The sequence below is a fragment of the Dromiciops gliroides genome, chromosome 2 (genome assembly GCF_019393635.1).
Source record: "Dromiciops gliroides isolate mDroGli1 chromosome 2, mDroGli1.pri, whole genome shotgun sequence".
NCBI classification, from domain to species: domain Eukaryota; kingdom Metazoa; phylum Chordata; class Mammalia; order Microbiotheria; family Microbiotheriidae; genus Dromiciops; species Dromiciops gliroides.
In genome coordinates, this window is record NC_057862.1 from 303,247,352 (window position 1) to 303,270,642 (window position 23,291).

A 23,291-nucleotide genomic window follows, 5' to 3' on the forward strand; every position below is an offset into this window, starting at 1 on the left:
CGGCTCGACCTCGGGGTTACGTTCCACTCCTGCACCAGCACAGAAGACCCCTCCTACTGACCTTCTAGGCTGTCTTTGGCTGGAAAATAATCTCACCCTGTCCTTTTGTGGGTTCTCCTGTTTCTGGTATTGTCTTATGGAATTATTTGAAGGGATTTGGAGGAATTTGGGGGAGAACTCCAAGGAGTCACTGCTTGTTCTCCACTATCTTGGCTCTGCCCAAGAAAAATCCAATTCTTCCTTCTTAAATGTCATTTTCAGTGATAAAATCTTATCAGTTTATGATATTAAGCCATCTGACAGTGCCAAAGACTTTGGTGACAAGAAATTGCCTTTTCTGAATCTTCAACAGAAGTGGCTATAATATCTACAGGAAGAAATGCCAGACTGCATCTCCATAATATTTGCTTTCCAGGAGAATGTTGAGGGCCCCAGCTGGAATAATTGTCATTCCTGGGCTGTCTCCAGGGTAAGTGGTGGTGATGGCTTGACTTGTGCTGCCTCCCATCTCTCCCCCAGGGTGCCAGTACTTTTCTATTTCAGCTCGGCTGGCTTGCCCACATCTTGAGTGGCAATGAGTTGGCAGTTGGCGCTATGGCTGGTCCCTTTTCTATAGGAGTTTCTGCCTGGATGATGGCTCTGAGGGATAAGATAGAAGCAGGACCAGTGGTTACCCTGGGGCTCCCATACCTTTTGGTGGCAGTTGGTCAGCAGTCACTGCTGGGAAGGTGGGACTCATCTCCACAGTGATTTTTTTCCCCCTCAACAGGTCTGGTCTGGTGGTTTAGAAGACAATGCTATTCCCAAGGCTCTTGGGCTCAAGGTCCTTTCTGGGCTGTCTCCATTGAAGTCTGAGGGGAGATGGTATTCAAAGTGGTAGTAGTGACCTGACTTTCCTGGCACACATTGATTTCTATCTCTCAGTGTTTTTTGGTACTATACCTGGGCTAGCTTGCCTAACCTGTGTGTGAAGTAATTTATGTAATGAACTTTACTATTGTATTACTCAACTTTAAAGATTTAATACCTTTTATATGCATAACATTATGTATGTCTGCTATGTGTTTGAAGGGTGGGGCACACAAAGATTAAATAATAAGACTTGGCCTTTACCCTCATGGAGTTCACAATCTAGTAGGAGGGCCTAACATACACAAATAGATATAATCAACATTAGTTAGCGTTTATACAGTTTTAATGTTTGCAAAGAACTTTGTAAATATTAACTTACTTTATGCTCACAACAATCCTGGGAAGGAGGTACTATTATCATCCTTGATTTACAGATGAGGGAACTGGGGCAGACTGAGATTAAGTGACTTGCTCAGGGTCACACAATGAGTAAGTGTCTGAAGCAGGATTTGAGTTAAGGTCTAACTTCAGGTCTAGTACTTAATTAACAAGAATTTATTAGGCTTATTTATTAAGGGGTTACAAAGATAAAAATGAGACTTTCTACCCTCAAGGAGTTATATTCAGACATTTGCTTTGTCTTATTGCCTAACAAATTTCTGATCCTCTAATTCCAGTTATCTGAAAACATTTTTGTCCTGCTCTCTTTCCCCACATCTTGATACCTATTCAACTTAGGCCTAGTCCTCTTCCTCCTAGTAGTGCCTAACCTCCTTTGTTCTTTAGAATTCCCTCTTTATCATCAATTTCATTCTTTTTTTTTTTTTTTGGTGAGGCAATCAGGGTTAAGTGACTTGCCCAGAGTCATACAGCTAGTAACATCAATTTCATTCTGGCTTTCTTCCTTTCGCCTTCTTGATGGAACCTGGATTTCTCTACAAGATTCTTTTCCAGTGCTGGTTGCTTCTTTTCTGGTGCTTCCTAACACAACAGGCCAGAAGGGAAAGACAGACTACTGCCTGTGGACCATTGCAGCTTGTAGACCCTCTCTCTTCTGTATCATGTAGGGCATATCCTTGTCACTCTCCTCTCCTTCTCAAGGAAGTAAGTACCTGGCTCACAATCTCTCTCTCTTATTCTCTGCCCTTGTCTCCTATTTGGGGTTTTTAATATTAACCATGAGGTACCATGCTACATTCTGGCTTCCCAATTAACCAGTCTCCTTGATTCTTTTTACTTATGATTTCTACCTTGCTTCAGTCAGCCACTGGAGTCATCACATTTTAGATTGTACCAGTACCCAAAACTACCACTCTATGATTTTGAAGTCTAAAATTTCTAACTCTTATCATAATCACTTATCCTTACATTTTTGCTTCTACTTCATTTATAATCAATCTGTTTTTTATTTGTCCTCTTTGCAATGTTCTGTCTTCCTAGGCTATCACCTTCTCTCTGTCCTCACTTTTCTTTCTTCACAATCTTGAAGCTATAATTAACTAGTTCAGCTCTGCAATATTTTCACCTCTTGAATTCCTCACCTTACCTACATTTATGCCCTGCCAATCCTCAACCCTGGGACATGTCCATTTATATTCTCTGTATTTATTTCTGAGCTGCTCACTGCTGCTGGAGCAAGTCACAACAAAATTGTGAAGAAGGGGTCCATTACAATTTCACGGTAAACTCACATAGGCCCTCCTCAAATTGCCTTGTATTAAAGTTGTCTGTGTATACCCATTTTCCCAACAGCATCTAAGTTTCTTCAGAACAGCTATAAATCAGTTATCAGTAAGCAAAACAGAATGTTTTAGTGCTGGCCTTGCTACTAATTAAGATGTACGACACTGAACTAGTCATTTAACTTGTTTGACATCTAGACTAGATACTCTAACATCTCTTCCATATTTCTTTAAGGAATTTAATGTTTTCTGAAGTCAATAAAACACTGTTAAATTTCTTTAATAAAAGAACTTTGTGAACCTTATAATCAATCACAATTTTAGTTATCAACATGTTTTGGGAAACCTTGGTTGACTATTTCTCCACTTGAAGTAAATGCTGCCCTTCTCTGACTAGAGTTCTTCTCATTGGGAAGTCTTTTTGTCAAGGAATTCTGTGAAAGCTTCTAAGTTTTTAAGTGTTTCTCTTCTGCCTTCAAAAAGAATGCCTAGTTTTGCAGGAAAGCTGACTCTAGGAACCAAGCCTGAGTTCTCTTATTTTTAAGTGTGTGTATACATTTGACCAACTGCCCTATTTTTCCATTGTTTGAATCAGGAAGTCTGATGATGAAATACTGAGTGGTGCTTTCTGACATGATTTATTGATTTTTGAAACTTGAGGGACGTTTCTTTACCTCTCTAGTTCTTGAGTTGGAAGATAATGTACTTTGGTGACTGGAATTTAAAGTTCCTTCTTGTTATATGATTTTTTTTTTTACTTGAAGTGTGTTTTTTGAGAAATTTTGCTCTCTGGAGTGTTATGAAACTTGATCTTCAAGGCTGGTTACTTTTTCATGCACTGTTATCAATTTTTTTTAGGCCTTTTATATTCTGGGCTTGTTCTTCCACTTTGTACTATCAATTTTTTGTTCTAATGCATCATTTCTCATTTTTGCTATTTCCAGCAGTATTCTGTCTATAGTGATGTTCATTTCTGTATACAAGTTTCTTAGACTAAAATCTTGTCTTCTTTCAGTTCCCTTAGAGTATCTAGCATCCACACTATTTAATCCCTTAAGCATTTCTTCAGCTGCCTTTAGTGCTTCATTGGATTAAGCCCACTGCAGAATGATGTTGAAATTAAAATTAAACTTGGTAATGAATGTTAACTCAAATATTTTGTAACTCTGTGTTGTGGCATTTTCTTTGTAATTGTTTTTTCCTCTCTTCCACTTTCAGTCTGGCTTGATCACTCTGCCAAGTTTGGGAGAGAGGGCCTGGGCTTCAGGAAATCATTGTCTCCCTTTGAACCTGCAGCACAAACCTTAAACCCCCTTCCATATTTCTTATGTTTCTTCCACTTGTCTATTATTCTACAGAATTATATATCTACACAAAATACAGTCAATAATGGGAGCTGTCAACAATATTAAAAGCTGCAATAGGCAATTATGGAGATTTTTAAAAAAACTATCAGATTTATCAGGTAAGAGGTTGTTGGTAACCTTAAAGATAGTAGATAACAATGGGTTGAGTGGGCAGTAAGGGTGAGCATAAAGGGAAGAGAGTAATTCTTTCTAGGAATTTGGCAAAAAGAGGGTTCCGTATCTTGCTTTTTGGACATGAGTAACTCCAAATAAAAAACTGGTCTCCATTAAAGGGAAAGTAAGGAGTTATGTTTTCCTTTCCATTAGTAGTTCTTTTGGGGGCTATCTCCAATTGTTCTAATTTATATCTTGCCACTGGACTGAAATAGCTCTGGAGGAGAGAGTGAGGCTGGTGACTTTGAAAAGCCCTCCCTCACTTAAAATCTAATTCAGTGCAAGTCATGACAACACCCCGAAGGTCATGGTCCTCTTTGAGACTAGGAAGTTCTTTTAAGCCCTCTCTATTTTGTCCTTGCTTCTAGGCTGATAAAACCACAGTCCTATTTTGGGCTAATAATGACAAAAATATACTTTAAAACTGATTAGCTCACTGACAAGGCTTAAACTAATAGAAACTAGCTTGTAAGTGTAAGAGACTTCTTCAAGCATACCGAAAGGGACTATTTATTTTCTTAAAGGAATTTCCTTGTGGCCATATGTGTACATTGTTAATTCTAGGAAATTTTCTTGAATTATTTATTTCCCTCTTTTTCTTTATCACTGCCCTTCAGAGTGGTATTATGAAGCTTGGGTGAAGGACAATAACTTGAAAAGTTGGTAGGTTCAAATGAAGGTGGTTTGTTTTTTTCCCCCATGAGGGAGGGGAAGATAAGGAGGAGGAAGAGGGAAGACTAGGCCTTCTTGTCTTGTCCAGGCTGGAAGTACATCAACCAAACATGTATGGGCCTGATCCCAATACTAATTGGAATGGAAATTTGGTGTTTTTTTTACCTTGGCTGGTTCAACCCTCCTTAAGATAGACCTCCATTTGTAGAGGCTCACTTTACTGGTACTAGACTTAGTGTGGACACCCAGTTTGCTTTATTACAGCTCAAAACTCTGGAACCCAAGCAATTCCACAGTCTCAGTCTCCCAAACTATAATTTGAACAGCTTAAGATTTTTTTCTTTTAAAAAGATAAGGTCAGTCTAAGACTGTTTGCATACATCAAGGAATGATCCAGTAGATCAGGAATAGAATAGAGAAAGGGATTTATTGAAGGAGTAGGCTATTGAGAAGGGAAAAGATGAGACCAAGGACACATACAGGAGATGACTAATTCTTCCTCAGATGCAGAAGTGAGGGAGAGGAATTGTAAACTTGTAAGAGTTTTGAAGTATGGAGTAGAGGAGAAGAGGGAGCTCATGATAGATAGCTGGATTTTCTTGAGAGTGGTAGGAGAGGTTGTCTGCTTTGAGAAAGGGAGTTGGCATGACAATAGGAACTTGAGGAGTGCAGAAGTTTGCGGTAGCAGCCAAGGGGAATGGGTTAGTCAATCCAGTAAGAATAAAGGGATTGGTATGCAGCAATGAGGAACTGATTGGGATTAGATAACATGAATTTGGGGGCAGCTAGATAGCTCAGTGCCAGGCCTGAAGTCAGGAAGACTCATCTTCCTGAGTTCAAATCAGACCTCAGACACTCACTAGCTGTGTGACCCAGGGCAAGTGACTTAACCTTGTTTGCCTGAGTTTTCTCATCTGTCAAATGAGCTGGAGAAGGAAACAGCAAACCACTTCAGCATCTTTTTTTTCTTTTTTTTTTTTTAGTCAGGCAATTGGGGTTAAGTAACTTGCCCAGGGTCACACAGCTAGTAAGTGTTAAGTGTCTGAGGCCAGATTTGAACTCAGCTACTCCTGACTCCAGGGCTGGTGCTTTATCCACTGCGCCATCTAGCTGCCCCTAGCATCTTTTATCAAGAAAACCTCAAATGGGATTACAAAGAGTCAGATATGACAGAACAACATCATGAACTTGTAGCGTGGTGACATTTTTTTCAGGAACATTAGTTCCTGCAGAGTATGTGGATGATGGAGATGACCCAGAGTTTAAAAATGACATGAATGACACAGCATGTAGATACAGCACATGAGGCAAAGCAGTTAAAAGTAGAGGGCAATGTACAGGTGAATTAGTCAAGTTGAAAAGGTCATGATTTAAGGGAGGAAAATGAGGATAGATGAAATAGTCCACTGCAGTAAAAAAAGTTGGAGGAACCAGCAGTTACTGTGAAGATGAAGAATGTTTCTTCTGAGGAGGAGGGAGACATGGAAAGACATGAGATTATTATTAAAGAGTTCAAAATCATAGAGGTGGCACAGTGAAATAAGAAGACAGTAGGTCATGGAAGTTGGAGGTCGATAAACCAGGGATATCAGGGCTTATAGGGAACAACAATTTGTATACTAATATTTCCAAATATGAGTCTAGGGGTTTGAGGATGAGAAACACTATGGTCCAAGTACTTACTGAACTCTTAGTGACAAGGAGGCAAGTAAATGACAGTAATGATGATGTGGATGAATGTAGTAAACAGAAGGCAAGGTTGCTGAGTAATGTTAAGAATGAGGTTCTGGAAATGTCAATGAGAAGCAAGGAGGATGCCAGCTCCTCCTCCTGGTTAGTGTGTTGGAAGACATGAGAAAATGAAAAATTAATTAGCCCTGGAAAGGATGACCAGACACGCAATGTCATTTGAAGCCAAGTTTTTGTGAACACATGAAGGTGTGAATTATGAAAAGAAGTTTGTTCTAGATGTTGCAATGAAAAGGGAGAAAAAAAGGAAGAAAAGAAAAGGTACTGAGGATGACATAGTTGAGCAGGATGGAGGAAAGGAAGGAATAAGTGCCTACTATGTGCCAGGCGCATTCAATCACAAAAACTCAAGTAGGTATTATTATTATCCCCATTTTACAGTTGAAGGACCTGAGCTAGACAGGAGATTAAGTGACTTACCCAGGGTCTCATTTGAATTCAGGTCTTCCTAACTCTAGGTCCAGTGCTTAACCACTGCATCACTCTCTTGTTTCTAGGGTGGGGAGAATATAGGCAGAGCATTCAGAACAGCTTTTCATATCAGCAAACTACTACTCTGAATAACAGGAATTTAGAGAGCTGGAGGTACAAATTTCCTAGTCATTTGAGTAGAGAAGTGTGGGCTTCTGCCCTTTACAGTCCTGTGATGACAGAATGTGGCATTAGTGAAAATATACTTTTTTCACACACTGGGAAGGCTAGGGGTGCTGTTAGCAGGAGTTTGAGTTGGTGGTCTGGATATTTAGTAGGTATGAGACTAAACTGACGTGTGATGCCAGGTCTGTTGCTATAACTTAAGATGGCAAGGGATAAAACATAGAAGACATATCATCCCAAGATGGCTTGGTATCTCAGGCCCACTTGGGGAGGCTCTGCTTGAAATAAGTTTTTGAATGTTGCTCCTGCTTCCCTCTCTTCCCACCTGCCACACACCTTTGTGATTCTTCTTTCCCTTACCTTTCTCTCCCCCAGTGCCCTGATGTTGTCTTTGCTGTATTAACATGGTTTTTAGGAAGTGTCCTCATGGTTTCCCAATTCCTCCTTCCATCAGAACTTGTGTGTACTTTGTCTTATTCAATTCGACAATAATTTTCCAAACAATGACTATGTATAAAGTACTGTGCTAGTTGTTTTATGCCCTTGATCTACATTCGTTAACAAGTGATTACTATGAAAAAGTTCTGCACTATTTTCAGGAGTATATTGTTAGGTTTATTAGGTGCCATACACATTTTAATAGGAAACATCCGCAGACAATTTTTTTTTGTTTAGTCATTCAATCATGTCTGATTTTTTATGACCCTATGGACCACAGCATGTCAGGCCCTTTTACCCTCTACTATCTCTCAAAGTCTTTCAAACCTTAGCCTAAAACTCAAATGCTGGGGATTTCTTGTAATAGGCAAATGAAGGAGATATTTTTAAATAGGCCTACCTACTGATGGGAGGTTCCATAGCCTAAGTTCTTATGCGTCCTCTTCCCTTTATTTCAGTTTCTACCATAATGAAGGGGTTACATTAGATGATCTGTATGTGTTTTCCAGCTTTTAAATCCAACATTTTTATAAGAGTTGGCAGTTTTTAGTTTCTACAGCTAAAAGGGAGCTCAGTGGCCATTAGGTGCAATCAATACACAAAAGGAATTTCCACCATAATACAACTGTGCTTGAAGATGTCCAAAGTGGAGAAGATGTCTGTCATGGAGTCTAGTCCACTTTTGAATATGTGTAATTGTTAGGAAGTTTTTCCTGACATTAAATCTAACTTTGTACCTTCCACCCACTGATCCTGGTTCTGCTCTCTCGGCCCAAATAATAAACATTTAACTCCTCCCTCTACATGACAACTCTTCAAATTCTTAAAGAAAGCTAACATGTCTCCTGCTTCTTCTCTTCTTCAGACTTAACATTCCCAGATCCTTCACAGGATCCTCACATAACACAGACGCAAGGTCTGATAGGGTCAGAGTACAGTGGGACGAGCACTTCCATATTCCTGGAAGCTATGCCCCTCTTAATGCAGCCCAAGATCCCATTAGTTTTCTTGGCTGCTAAATCAAACTGCTGATTCATGCTGAGCTCGCAGCTACTAAAACGCCCAGATATTTTTTCAGAATATCTGTTGTCTAGCTAGGCTTCATCTTATACTTGTGAAGCTGAGCCTTTGTACAAGTAGAATACTTTACATTTATCTCTATTGAATTTCATTTTATTAGACCCAGCTCAGTGGTCTAGCCAATCAAGATTCTTTTGGATCCTGACTCTGACATCCAGGATGTCAACTATTCCTTTCAGCTTTATGATATCTGCAGAAGTGATAACCATTTAATCAATGCTTTTACCCAAGTCATTGATAAAAAAATCAAAACAAACACCCCCTCCCCCAAACCAAACAAAAAGCATAGGGCTAAGCAAGTACAGATCCCTTGGGAGTACTCTGCTGAAAACCTTCTGCGCCAAGTTTATATTGAATTATCAACAATTATTTTTTACTCCAGTCATCTAATCAGTTATGAATATGTTTTAATGGATTATGTTTAATTTATAGCTCTCCACAAGACCAGTATGAGATAGGTGGCGCAGTGAATAAAGCACTGGCCCTGGATTCAGGAGGACCTGAGTTCAAATCTGACCTCGGACACTTGACACTAGTTGTGTGACCCTGGGCAAGTCACTTAACCCTCAATACCCGTCAAAAAAAAAAAAAGCATTGCTAAAATCTAGGCAAACACGATTCACAATATTCTCCTCATTCACCAACTTCGTAACCCTTTCCAAAAAAGGAAAAGAGGTTAGTTCAGTGTCACTTGCTTTTGATGAAGCAGTCTCCTGTCATCACCCACTTTCCAATCTAGATGTTTGCCAATCACCTCATTAATGATTTGTGGCCTATATTTTGCAGAATCTGTTCTCTTCCCTTTTTTTGAAAATTGGGATATTTGCCTTTCTCCAATCTTTTGTGATCTTTCTTATTTCCACAATATTTTATATATTGCTTAACAATGGCTCGGTAATCACATCTGTTAGATCTTTCATGATTCAAGGATGTAGCACATCTGGGTCAGGTGACTGGAATTCTTCAAGGAGAGTCAGGTACTCTCTCATTATCTCATGGGTATCAATATTCTGGTTTGTCCTCCCCTCTTTTCTAACATAAAGGTAATTTTCCTTTGCAAAGAAAACTGAGACCTGGCTCACACAAATAAGCAGAGGGTAGGGATAAGAAACCAGGCCCCTGGACTCCAGAACCAGTTCACTTTCTACTATACCTACTGACTACAGAGCCAGTGTTTTTTCCACTGTACCTACCAGGATGAGTCCCTAGACAGTTACCGTCTTGTTAAATTTAGAGTATATAATATCAGGTTCTGTGATTTTACCACATAGGAACAGTGAAACAGATCAAAGACCTAGTGCACACAGGTTAAGTGGCTCAAGGCCACATAGCTAATAAGTCAGTGGCAGGATTTGAATTCCATCTTCACAATGCAAGCCCAGCAGTCTGACCACTGTCATCCAGCCTTTTTATGCATAAAAACTGGATAAAAGAAATCAATTCCTTGGAAATATAAAATCACTTCACCATTTGAACTCTATCCAAATTCTGCCAAATTCCCAAACTTCACTTAGCAATCAGTGTTCAATGGGAATACAACCATGACAAGCATTCTGGTAAACTGCATCATCTTACACACATGAAATTTCTAAAAATATTTTATGCAAATTACTTAAAAACAACTGTTAAGATCTCTCTCCTTAATTTCCATCTTTTACTTTTTCTTCAACACTCAGCTTAAAATTCCATGTTCTGTAAGAGGCCTTTTCACATCCTCTCCATTTACTAGTGCCTTCCCCTACTCTGTGTGTGTGTGTGTCTATCTTCTTACCTAGTTATTTTCATTTCTCTCTTCCTTCTCTCCTATTAGAATGTGACCTCCTCCAAGGTAGGTGCTGTTTTTGTCTTTGCATCCTCAGCATTTAGCACACAGCTTGGTACATTGCAGGCACTTAATAAATGCTCATTGACTGACAAAGTACCTTCCTCTCAACAACTTTACAGATGAGGAAACAGAAGAGCTCTGACCAAAAAGATCATATGCATACTCGGTGCTGTAAGGGATTTCTAAAGTCATCTCTAATTCCCCTCTTTTATAGCTGAGGAAACTAGAAGCCAAAGGGATAAAGTCACTTGCTCAAAAGCATATGGCGATTACCTTGAAAGGCCTCGATTTAATAAAACCTAGGTACTCTGGGTCCAGATCCAGCACTCTTTCCACTGTACCACGCTCATTCATTACGAGATTTTCCCATGGTTCCACAGCTACTGAGGGTCTGAGGCAGAACTATCTATACCCACGACTCCTGCGCCTCCATATCCAGCCCTAGTGGCCAAGTCAATTATTACACGTCCTGGTTTCCTCCACTGTAAAAAGGGGGCTAACAATATTTGCACGACCTGCTCCGCGGGGTTGCTTTCGGAATCTTAAAGCGTTCTACAAACGGGAGCAGCTATTATTTACGCATCCTCTATAAAAGAAACCCACAAGGGCTCAACATCGGACCGTCCAAAGATTGCGCAGATCTTATATGCACAGACCACAACACTCCTCCCAGCTTTTCTGAGGAGTAATAGTATTTTCTTTGCTTGGGGAATGCAGGTGTAGAGGGCTGGCAATAAAGGTGGAGAAAAAGGAAGACGAAACGGAGACCAACTTTCGGACAAGGGAAATCTTTCTACGTGGGAAGAAGTTGGGGAAGGGAAAAGTTTGTAAACCTAAAAATGCAATTATATTCAATTCAACAATGCATTATTAAACGGCTACAAGTATCAGGCACCATGCCACACACAGGATACAAAGATAAAAGGGACCAGTCCCTGTTCTCAAGGAGCTTACATTTTAAAGAAAGAGGCAAAACAATACCTACGATGCAAAATAGAAACAAAGTACAAAGTGGTTTGGGGGTGGGCAATGAAAAGAAATCATTTGGGGACGGGGGTGGAGGGAGAAGAGGTAATCAGTAAGGGCTTCCAATAAGAGGTGGCATTTCAGTACTGAAAGGGAAAAGGAAGTCCAAGAGCCAGAGGTGAGGAAGGAGAACCCGGCAAGCAAGAGGGACAAGCTGGGCAAAGGTACAGTGGCAGGAGATGGAGAGCTGTGTAAGAGGAACAAACAGCAAGTAGGCCAGTGGAGGGCATAAGGTGGAGAAACGCGAATCAGGCAGGAGCTGGGTTATTGAAGGCTTTAAATGCCCAAAGTGCGTAGTTTTAATTATTTCTCCAGCGGGGCCCGCGGACAGGGTGACAGGAGAGGGCCCAGGCCGGATCTTTTCTTCCCTAAAGCACCTCAGGTTGCTTTAAGATTCCAGGAAAGGAGGCATACTCATCAGGATTCTTTCCCGGAGCGCCCACCCCTTCCTTCGCGTTCCCCTCCAGTGTTGGGCCTTTCGGGCCCAGACACAGACTCACCTGCGCTTCCAGGCGCGCGACCTCCTCTCCCTCCCTCCTCCGCGCTCTGAGCAGCAGCCGGCGAACCCTCGCGCTTCCCATTCCCCTCCCACCTCCGCTCCGCCCCGTCCCGCCCGCTCGAATCCGGAAGAGGCTCAGGCGTTTTTCATTCTCCCCCACCCCTCCGCCTCCCTCTCACCCGCCTGTGTCATCACTTCCGGTGGTGGAGCTCCAGGAGAAGGTGTATGGAGCTAGTGCCCGGGAGGGGGAGCCGCAGACGCAGCTGATGACAACAAAGTCGCCTCTGGGTCGTCGCTGTGGTGATCGATCTCCTCAGCTCCAGGGGCGGCTCGCCCTTCGTTTTACCAGCCCTCTGCTCCCTGTCGCTGCCTCTCTCTTTCTCATTGGCAGCCGCGGCGGTTGTCGAGTGCCCGGGCTGAGGGTCCCTTCTCCAGCCTCCGCGGGGCCGGGGCCTAGAGCGGCTGGCGTGGAGCACGCCGCGTCTCGGGCCATGGGGACGCTGGCCGGCCCCTGAGCTAGGGGAGACGCGAGAAGGGGCCGGGCCGGAGGGGAAGGAAAAAAGGACCTTCTGCACGCCGAGGTCGAGGCCCCGACGCTGCGCCGTCTCCGCGTCCTCTTTTTCCTGCTCCTTGCCAGCACTATTCTGGAGTCGGAAAATTATTGAGCCCCCAAAGCAGTAGCCAGCCCAGGAGCCGTCATGCCGTGGCCCTTTTCGGAGTCCATCAAGAAAAGGGCCTGCAGGTACCTGCTACAGAGGTACCTGGGCCATTTCCTGCAGGAGAAACTGAGCTTAGAACAGCTCAGCCTGGATCTCTACCAAGGGACTGGCTCCCTCTGGCAGGTCCCCTTGGACAAATGGGTAAGAGCCGCTGGCGAAATGTGGTGTGACTTGGGTCTCTAGTGACCTGTTAGGAAATTTTACCGTCTTCTTCCCTTTCCTTTACCCCCACGGCCAGAAAATGGTGTGTCTGAAACCGGAGTCAGTTGGATAATTTGCAGGCCCCTTTCTTGAGCCATTTTTCCCGTCTGAATGACTGCTTAAAAATTTAAACCTAAAATTGTATATATTCCATTTATTTCATATTTTAATGTATTGTACACGATAGGAAAGGTACTTCAAGTAAGAACTTGGGGGAGTAATAACGTAGGTAAAACATATGATTTAGACATTTTCATATCGTTGGATACAAGGTCTCATGGAAATAAGTTCAAAGATGACCAGTTTTCCTTACTTTGTTAGTAGAAGGCTAATACAATATGTAAACAAAAATTATTTATCAAAAACTAATCCTACATTATTTAAGTTGACATTCTTGGCTATTAACAGAGTGTTCAACTAGAATTTCTTTTACTGTGATTATTTTTTACTAGACTTCATTATTTCTAGGCCATTTGAGTTAAGCAAGTTGTGTGTAGAGCTCTTTTTTCAGAATAGACCATAAAAAAGGATGAGGCAGCTTCCCCTGCATATTTCAAGCTGTCATCTAAAAGCTTTAGTTTGACTTACTGTATGTGATGCTTACACACACACAGAGACATATGTGTATATATTAACATTAAGTTATAGTATTCTTAGGATCATAGGATCATTTGTTATTCAGTTGTTTCTGACAATCTTAGCGACCAAGTTGGCAATTTCCTTCTCCAGGGGATTAAGGTAGAGGGAGGTTAAATGACTTGCCTAGGGTCACACAGCTAGTGCATGTCTGAAGCTGAATTTGAACTCTGGTCTTCATGATAGGCCCAGCAGTTATATCACCTAGTTGCCTTGCAGGATCATGTGAGGTTGTATTTAGTTCGGTCTCTTTAACTTTAAATTCAGTCTTTGACTTCTCACAAAAGAATAGAATAACCCTCTCATCCATCATTCCCCCATTTATTACACAAGTTTACCATCTGAAGAAATTTTGGTTCATTGTTTTATAGTTTTTATGATTGAAAAGCATTACTGAATTTACTTTATTTAGAACATATCCTGGATAAAATTAGTTTCTTTATTCTGAAAAGGAAATCTTAACTTTATAATTTCTTACTAAGGTCTTTTTTGGGGGGGTGGCAGAAGGGAAAGTGGAGGGACAGAATTGGAAGCTAAAAAAAGTATTTTAAGTAATCAATTTTAGGTATGCCTCCCTCTAACTTAAATTATAATATCTTTTCAATTCTTATTTTTACATTAATTCCTTTGTAAATATGTTATACATGGTTATAAGTGATGGTATGATATAGCTATCTAATGACCAGTTAGACTATTTTCATTCTTTAAAAATGTATTACTTGTGCTATATTACTTAAACTCATTGATAGAAATGGGCCAAGGACAGATCCCTGGGGCCCTCTGCTAGTGACCTCTCTAATCCTTCCAAGTTTTAAATCTCTTCCCTATCTAAACTGCCATGTAATTATTTATTTGAACTGTAGATACATATTTGAGATGTATTTATTGTATTTCCCAGTAGAAGGTAAGCTTTTTTTTTGTTTGTTTGTTTTTAAAAGAATAGAAGCTTTGGGAGCAGCTAGGTGGCACTGTGGATAAAGTACCAGCTCTGGATTCAGGAGGACCTGAGTTCAAATCCAGCATCAGACACTTGACACTTAATAGCTGTGTGACCCTGGGCAAGTCACTTAACCCTTATTGTCTGGCCAAAAAAAAAAAAAGAATAGAAACTTCTTGAGGACAGGGTCAGTTTTATTTTTATTTTTCCATCTTCAGCACTTAGCACATTGCCTGGAATATAGTAAGTAGGCATTTAATGAATACTTACTAATTGATTGATTGAGTCTCTAATGACTACTCTTTGGGTCTAGTCATTGATTTACTTCAAAATCTATCAGATTATACTGATTATAGTTCATATCTCTCCATCTTATTAATAAGCATAGTTTGCTTGTTATTCTATGTCTACACCACTGCTCTAAGCTACCAGACTAGTGTTTTGGCTGGGTTTTTTGTTTTGGAATTCAGATTTCATCAGTGTGGAGATACTGTGATTGAGAAAACTCCCTCTATTAATGCAGATTGGCATGTAATACTTACAGTCTGGGGCCTTGAAAAGCTAAATGACTTACCTGTAATCACATAGCTAGCACATGTCAGTCAGGACTTGGATCCAAGTCTTTCTAACTCCATGACTTTCACTAAGCCCACTATTCCATGTTGCCGCTATCCTGTCAAAAAAGGAAATGAGATTAATCTGTAATGACTGGTTCTTGGTGACGCCATGCTGGTTTTTAGTGAGTATTGTCCCTAGGTGCTCACAAACCATTTTCTTAACAGTGTGCTGTGGAATTTTGCCATGAAGTTAGCCATGTTCATTGCTATATGAACACTGGTGCCTTTGAATTCTCCAATAGCTTTCAAACAACATGGACAATGACTTAACACTTAAATCTGCCAATTTTTTCATTACTCTTTTTTTTTTTTTTAAGTGAGGCAATTGGGGTTAAGTGACTTGCCCAGGGTCACACAGCTAGTAAGTGTTAAGTGTCTGAGGCTGGATTTGAACTCAGGTACTCCTGACTCCAGGGCCGGTGCTCTATCCACTGCACCATCTAGCTGCCCCTTCATTACTCTTAAGACAGTGGTTCTCAAACTTTTTTTATTCAATGCGCAATATTCTTTGTTGTGAGGAATTATGGAGAATTAGGAGACTTGCACATGAAAAGGCAAATGAAAATATAACTGCCAGGTAGTGCCTAGAAGACTCACAGATGAATAGGGATTGTGATTCCAAGTGCATCTTCCATATAATCCTTAGAATAAAAGCAAAACTCAGCACCAAATTGCTCTAAGAGGTGGTTTTTCTGGGTTTGGTGACTTGAACTCATTTAGAGTAGCTATATGTTGCCTGTCCTCACTATTTTATACTTCTATTCCGTGTTAACTTTTCTATTCTTCTCAGTCCAAAGACCACTCTTAGGAAAAGAACACAGAAGCAAAATAAGAGCTGAAAAGCTTCATTTTTCACTGTCATACATTATCTCACTTGCCCTTAAGAATGGACTTATCTTTTTTTCCCTGCCTCCTTTTCTTGTCCCTAGTGCAACTAAAAACATGCCATTATCCACTCTTTTTTATTAGAGACAACAAGGCATAGTGGTATGGTGCTGGACTTGAAATCAGGAATATTTGGATTCAGATCCTGCTCCTGATTACTAACCTTGGGAAAATCACTGCACTCAGTTTGTTTCCTTGTCTGTAAAAAACTGTTGTGAGTTTGAAATGAGGTATTATGTAGAGTTTTGTAAACTTTGATGTTTAGTATAACTTTCAGTCCTCCTTCTCTCTCTCATTCTCTCCCCGCCTAGTTCATGGACCTCTTTTCCTTTTTTTTTGAAAGGGTCACTAAGTTGGTAAATGAGGAGAATATTGTGAATTATGTTCACCTAGATTTTAGCAATGCTTTTTTATTTTTGGACCTGCATTGAGGATTAAGTGACTTGCCCAGGGTCACACAGCTAGTAAGTGTCAAGTGTCTGAGGTCAGATTTGAACCCAGGTCCTCTTGAATCCAGAGCCGGTGCGGTCTCCCCTGTGCCACCTAGCTGCTCCCCCTCCCCCATCTCACTCTTAATGACGTCTTTGAAGTCAGATTTACCTCTTTGAATTAGGATATCTACTTTATCCTGTGTATTAAATCTGTGTGTGTGTGTGTGTGTGTGTGTGTGTGAGAGAGATAGATATCTGAGATTGGGGGGGGGGTCTAATTGCTGAATTTCTTCCTGGATATTGTCTCTTTTGAATTAGTAGCACTCTTCTGCCATTCTTTTTCCTAAATTTTGCTTTACTCTCTGTGTTATTTCAGGCATCTCATAACCTTTTGTGGGAAGTTTAAAAGATGGGTAGCAAATCAGCCATTGGAAAAGAATAAGCAGCACATTCTATACATAGGGTGTTGTTGACCATCATTCTCAAAGAGGACTATGACATCTGGATGATGTTATAAGACTTTCAGTGAATTGGATTTAAGTGAGGGAGAGGTGTACAAAGTCACCAGCCACACTCTGTCCTTCAGAACCATCTGGGTTCAGTGGCAAGATATAGATCTGGACGACTGGAGATGGCCTGATGCGGTGGGGGACCTTAGCCTTTTATGGCTCACAGCTTGCCTGAGGCAATACCCACTTAGTGATTAAGGTTTGGGGAGAAATGAGACCAAGAAAGGCCTCTTTTACCTAGCCCATAAGTAAATAAATAAATAAGCAAATAAGTAAGCAAATAGATAAATAAATAGATTGGTGGAGGGGTGGGGGGAGATTCTCAGGGTTTCTGGCCAAAATATAAACAGTTGCTAAATTACACCTACCCTGAGCAATTCAAGAGATCAAAGAATGGGCAAATGAGGCCTAGGCTGGTACTTATTGTTGGCTTGTCAGTGAGAGAGTTATTTGGGTTTAAGGAGTGATCCTTAGAAGAAATCTAGCATGTAAACCTCAAGACTTTTGTGGAGTTTCAGCAAAATTATATGACTTTGGGCAGAGGTCTTGCAGGTAAGAGTATGTATGGTTCCCCATGTGGAGAGAGGGAGAGAAGGTTGGGGGTGGGAGGGAGGTGGGGATGGAAAAGAAGGAGAGAGGAAGGGAGAAAAAGGAAAAAGAAAGGAACTGCATAGCCATTTGGGTCCCTAGTGGGATTGCTGTTACTCACAGAATGTTGGTTGTTGTTTGTGCTTTGTTCTTGAAGAGGATCATGACATCAGGAAGGTGATGTGACTTGCAGTGAATTGGATTTAAGTGAGGCAAGACTGTGCAATGTCACCAGTCTTACTCTGTCCTCGGGAGCCATCTAGGTATAGGGAACAACATGAAGATAGACTAGAGGAGTGGAAAGCATAGAACAAATATGTGGGACAGAGAATAATAAGTTTGTCTGGAGCCATATGGAGTGGAATAATATAACTCAAGACTGAAAAGATAGGGGAGTGCAATATTGTGAATAGTTTTGTATATGAGTTAGATGAGTTTGAACTTTGTCAGTAAGATTACTAGAGTAGAATCTAGATGTTCTTATTTACAGTATACTTATTTATAAGTGTCTTTAATATCTTCCAATTTAATTCAGTTTTCCTAGTATAAAGGAGAATGAGGATTGAGAAAAGACCATTGGATTTGAAACTAAGAGATCTTTAGTAACTTTGGAGAGAGCAATATTGGTGGAATGATAAAGTCAGAAACCAGAATAATTTAAAGGAGTTAATAAGAAAGTGGGAGAAGAGAAACTAGAGGTCCCTATGGTAGATAGCCTTTTTGAGGAATTTAGCTACAGAGAGCAGAAAAGATATAGGATGATAGTTAGCAGGGATGGAAGGATCAATTGAAGGTTTTTTCAAGATAGAGGAGACATGGGCATTATTCTAGGCAATAAAAAATGAGCCAGTGGAGAGGTAGAGATTGAAAATAAGTGAAAGGGGGAGGAGGAGAAATGACAGAGGGGACAATCTGTTGGAGGAGACAGGATGGTGTGGGATCACTTGAACAAGTAAAAGGGTTAACCTTAGTAAGGAATAAGGCATTTCATCATATGAGAACTGGATTGAAGGAGGAGAAAGTGACAGAAGGCACCTATGTGATAGGAGATGAGGAAGAGGGGAGAAGAGGGAGTTTATGGTGAATAGACTCAATTTTTCTGTAAAATAGGGGGCAAGGATCTCACTTCAGAGAATATGGGGAGGGAGAGCAGTGGGAGGTTTGAAGAGGAATGAAAAAGGTTTGGAAGAACCACTGTGGAGAGTGGGATAATGAGTTGATAAGGGTGGTCTCTAGTAGGATTGCCTGGCAGCAGTGAAGGCCCAGTTAGGAAATCATTGCAAATCATTGAGAAAGCAGTTTCAGTAGAGTGGTGAGAATGGAAGCCCTCTTTTGTAAGGAGGAAAGAGTGGGTGTTGAGGGAGTAGGGAGATAGCATGAAGGCATTTTTTCCCACGAAGTGTTACAGGTATAGAGGATAAAGTAGAGAAATTCTGTGGAGTACTTTGAGATGCTCTAAATTAAATCAGTGTATAATATTTTGATACTTGATGATGTCAGTGCAGAGGTGGGCATAGAAGAGGACAATGAAAAATATATTGGAAAATACGGTTCATGATTAAGAAATGAGAGAAGCCAAAACCTTTTAGACTGTAAAGAACCTTCATACTTCTTGGAAAAGAGATTCAAGAGGGGAGTAGCAGGAAGAAGTACAGCCTAACTCCTCCAAATAAATCTAGAAAATGATCAGACATAGTCCTGATCATGAAATAACCATGGTGAGTAATTTTGCCATCTCAGGTCTGTATAGGGAGATAGACATCCATAACTCTTCACTCTCTGTCATGCCCCATATCCAATCTGTTGCCAAGACCTGTTGATTTTTACCTTGCTAACATTTCTCATATATGCTCCCTTATCTCCTCTGGCTCTACCAACTTTCTTGTGTATACCCTCATCACCTCATGCCAGGAAAGCCTGCAATAACCTGCTGGTTGGTTGCTTGCTACAGTTCTTTCCCCATTCCAGTCCACCTTCTACTCAAAGATCATGATCTTCCTAAAGTGCAAGTCTGACCATGTTATACCCCTTTACCTTCTTCTTAATAAACTCCAGTAGCTTCCTGTCACCTTCATGATAAAATATAAAATACTCTGGCATTCAAAGCCCTTCATCACCTGCTCCTCCCTCTCCCCTCAACTTAAAAGTCATCTTACATCTTATCTGCTGACATACATGCTTAAGGCAAAATCCAGAAGAACAAAATGACTCCAAATAACTATAAGCAAAGCATTAAAGAAAAATACACATTAGATACAAGTTCAACTAGAATTCCTGGAAGAGATGAATCAAGAGTTTAAAAAGTTAAAAATGTTTTCATAAATGAAATGAGAGTGCTAGAGGAAAGGATTGAAAAAGAAATAAGATCATGCCATATACCAAAATAAGCCTAAAATAGGTATGTGATTTAGACATAAAGGGATGGAAGAAATTACCTCTCAGATTTATGGATGGGGAAGAATTCATGTCCAGAAAAGAGATAGAGAGGTTCAAGGGAGGTAAAATGGAAAATTTTGATTATATAAAATTAAAAAAGGCTTTGCACAAACAAAACCAATGCTGCTAAAAGAAAACCAGGAAACGGGGAAAATTTCCATAAAGTTTCTCTGATAAAGGATTCATTTCTCAAATATATAGAGAACTAAGCTAAGTTTATAAAAATTGGAGCAATTTGTCAGTTGATAAACGGTCAGAGGATATGAATAGGTATTTTTCAGAGGAAAAAATCAAATCAAAACTCATATAAAAAAACTCAATCACTAGAGAAATATAAATTAAAACAATTCTGAGGTACCACCGTCATCCTAATTGAAGGGATATATTCTTGGTAGAGTTGTCAACTAGTCCAGCTATTCTGGAAAGCAATTTGGAGCTATACCCCCAAATCTAAGAAATATGCCCTTTGACTTAGCAATACCACTATTAGGTCTGTGCCCCAGAGAGATGAAAGGAAAAGGACTCATATGTAAACAAATACTTCTAGTTGTTCTTTTTGTGGTGGCAAAGAATTAGAAACTGAGGGAATGGCCATCAAATGGGGAATGGCTGAACAAATTATGGTATAGGAATGTGATAGAATACTATTGTGCTATGAGAAATTATGAAAGGGAATAGTTTCAGAAAAACCTGGGAAGACTTATATGAACTGATGTATAGTGAAGTGAGCAGAACCAGGAGAAGCACTTACACAGTTATAGCAATATTGTAAAAATAAACAACTAAGAAAGACTTAATAACTGATCAATACAGTGATCCACTACAGTTCCAAAGGATTCATGATGAAAAATACTATCCACCTCCAGATAGAAAACTGATGGACTCAGAGTACAAATCGAAGCATATTTTTACTCGTCTTGCCTCCCTGCTTCCCTGCCTCCCTCCCTGCCTTCTCAGTGTCTTGTGGGTGACAGCTAGGTGGTGAGTCCTGGGTCCAGAGTCAGGAAAACTCATCTTCCTGAGTTCAGATCTGGCCTCAAGACAGTTAATAGCTGTGTGACCCTGGGCAGGTCTCTTAACCCTGTTTGTCTCCATTTCCTCATCAGTAAAATGATCCGGAGAAGGAAATGGCAAAATGACTCTACTATTTTTGCCAAGAAAACCCCAAATGGGGTCATGAGGAGTTAGACATTCAGACAAGACTGAAATGGTAGAGTAACAATGTGTTGGGAAGAGGGTGGAAGGAGGGAGAGAATTTGGAACTGAAAATAAAAAATACAGTTGAATAAATTTTTTGAAAAATTTAGAAATGCGGAAGAATCGGAAAGGGAATTGAATGCTTGGCACAAGTGATTCACAACCTTGTTCTATCAAAAAACTCTCTGAAAATTAGAATGGACTAAATAGAAGCCAATGACTCCATGAAATTATATAATAAAAGTATTTTATTATTTTCCAGTTACATATAAGGATAGTTTTCAACATTTTTAGTTCCAAATTTCATGAAATTATATATGTGTGTATACACACATATATACACATACATACATAGACATATGTGTATATATGTGTGTACACACACATAGAGTAAAAAGACTGAAAGATTTCATAATACAAAACAATGGACTCAGAAAGCAGATCAAGAAGAGAGAATTTAAGAACCAAATAGACCTGAACACTATTTAAAGAAAACTGCCTACATCTGTTAGAGCTCAAGGGTAAAGATAGAAATAATCCACTGATCACCTCCTGAAAGGAACCCCCAAAGAAAATGTCTGTCCTAGGAATGTCATAGTCAAAATCCAGAAATCCCATATCAAAGGAAAAAAAATACTAATAAGCGTCTAGAAAGAAACACCTTATATGCCAAGCAGCTGTAGTCAGGATTACACAAAACCTGGCAGCTTTTGCTAAAAATGAGAGATCATGGAATACAGAGCTTCAAAACACATAAAATAGAGGCTTACAACCAAGAACAATTTACCCTGAAAAGCTGATTATAACTCTGTGGGGGAAAATGGTCCTTTAATGGCACAAAGTGTGTTCAATCATTTGTGATGAAAAGACCCGAGTTGAGTAGGATCTTTGAAAGAGAAACACAGGAGTTTAGAGAAAGGTAAATATATTTGAGCAATTAGGAGGAGCTGGCGATGATATGGTGCTAATATTCTAAGGGGGAGAAGAAACAAATATCTCTTAGAACCTTAAGATGTGTTCAAAAGGTATTGAGGGAGTTAAAACAGAGGTTCTGGTAGGTGAGGAGGAAGAATTACTTCTTCTCTGAGGGTTTTCATAGGGGAAAGAGAAGGGAGGGCAAAAGGATGACTAGTATAAAAATGAAGAAGAAAGAACTGGGGCTTACTGTGTCTCATAATTGGGGTGCAATAAGATTATGTGCAAATATGGCAAGATGTGTAGGGGAATGGACATAAGATGAATCTTTCTCTTATCTGAACCCTACAAAAGAGAGTTGAACATAAACACACATACACAGTTTGGTATAGAAATACATCAGACTTAACAGGGAAACAGATGGAGATAAGGAGGGTTAAAAAGGAAGATTATGTTGTAGAGGGAATAATCATAAGTAAAAGGAAACTTCCAGATCCTGAAAGGAGGATTAAAGGAAGGGGGCAGAGGGTGGAGAAATTTGACAATTTCAGAATGGTCGAATGAAGTGGTAAACGAATTTAGTCGAATGCTATTGTTCTTTAAGAATTGATGAAAAATATGATTTCACAGAATCCTGGATCATGAATTCACACAGAACTTAGAAACAGAAGAATAACAATGACATAAAAACTTAGACAAGATAAAGTAAGATGGAGGAGGAGGAGGTGATCAACAAACAGTGTTAAGTGTTTCAAGAGAGGTTGAGAAAAGTTAGTTAATTTTGGCAACAGAACTTTTTAGTAATTGGTTAGAGCATTTTCTGTTGAATAATGACATTGGAAGCTAGATGGCAAAAGAATTGAGAAGTGAATGAGAGGAGAGAAGTGACAGGCAAGAAGTGTTTACAGCTTTTTCTAAGAGTTTGGTTCAGAAAGGGAGGAAAGATAGGATGGGAGTTTGAGAGATGGTAGTGTCTGTGAGGATTTTTAAGGCTGAGAGAGGGAGATGGGTATGTTTGTAGGTAGCTGGGAAGGAACCAGTACATAGCAAAAGATATGATTAGAGAGAAAGGGGAGATGATTGTAGGGCCTGTTTTGCTGAAGAAAAACGGGAGGGAATGGGATCAGGATATATGTGGACAGTTTCATCTTCCAGAGAAGCACCTCATTTGACTGGAGTAAAAGAGAAAATGGAAGATATCAATGGGTTTTGAGATATAGAGAAGAGGAAGTAAATTATATGGGGAAGAATCTTCAGCTTTCTTTAATCAGTCACCATAT

The 23,291-nt window shown here is 40.1% G+C and overlaps 2 protein-coding genes across 7 annotated transcripts in view; one reads left to right on the plus strand and one right to left on the minus strand.

Annotated features, from left to right (window-relative positions):
* Positions 1-12,032, minus strand: part of LOC122742926 (GSK3B interacting protein) — a 29,160-nt gene extending 17,128 nt beyond the window's left edge. The window contains exons 1-2 of one of the 3 annotated variants that reach the window (XM_043987522.1): positions 11,942-11,978; positions 6,896-6,968 (exon numbers count right to left, since the gene is read on the minus strand). Coding sequence is in view for 1 of the 3 variants with exons in the window: in XM_043987523.1 (XP_043843458.1) it covers positions 6,896-6,907 (12 nt within the window). In the remaining 2 variants the exon portion in view is untranslated. Of the gene's footprint in view, positions 1-6,895; positions 6,969-11,941 lie in introns of all 3 variants that reach the window. The other 2 variants (XM_043987523.1, XM_043987520.1) reach the window with 2 other exon arrangements.
* A 149-nt stretch (positions 12,033-12,181) lies between these two features.
* The window catches only part of ATG2B (autophagy related 2B), a 128,014-nt gene continuing 116,904 nt past the window's right edge, over positions 12,182-23,291 (plus strand). For all 4 annotated transcript variants that reach the window (XM_043983523.1, XM_043983524.1, XM_043983526.1 and 1 more), the window contains exon 1: positions 12,182-12,800. In XM_043983523.1, coding sequence (XP_043839458.1) covers positions 12,639-12,800 — 162 coding nt within the window. In that variant the 5' untranslated portion in view covers positions 12,182-12,638. The remainder of the gene's footprint in view (positions 12,801-23,291) is intronic.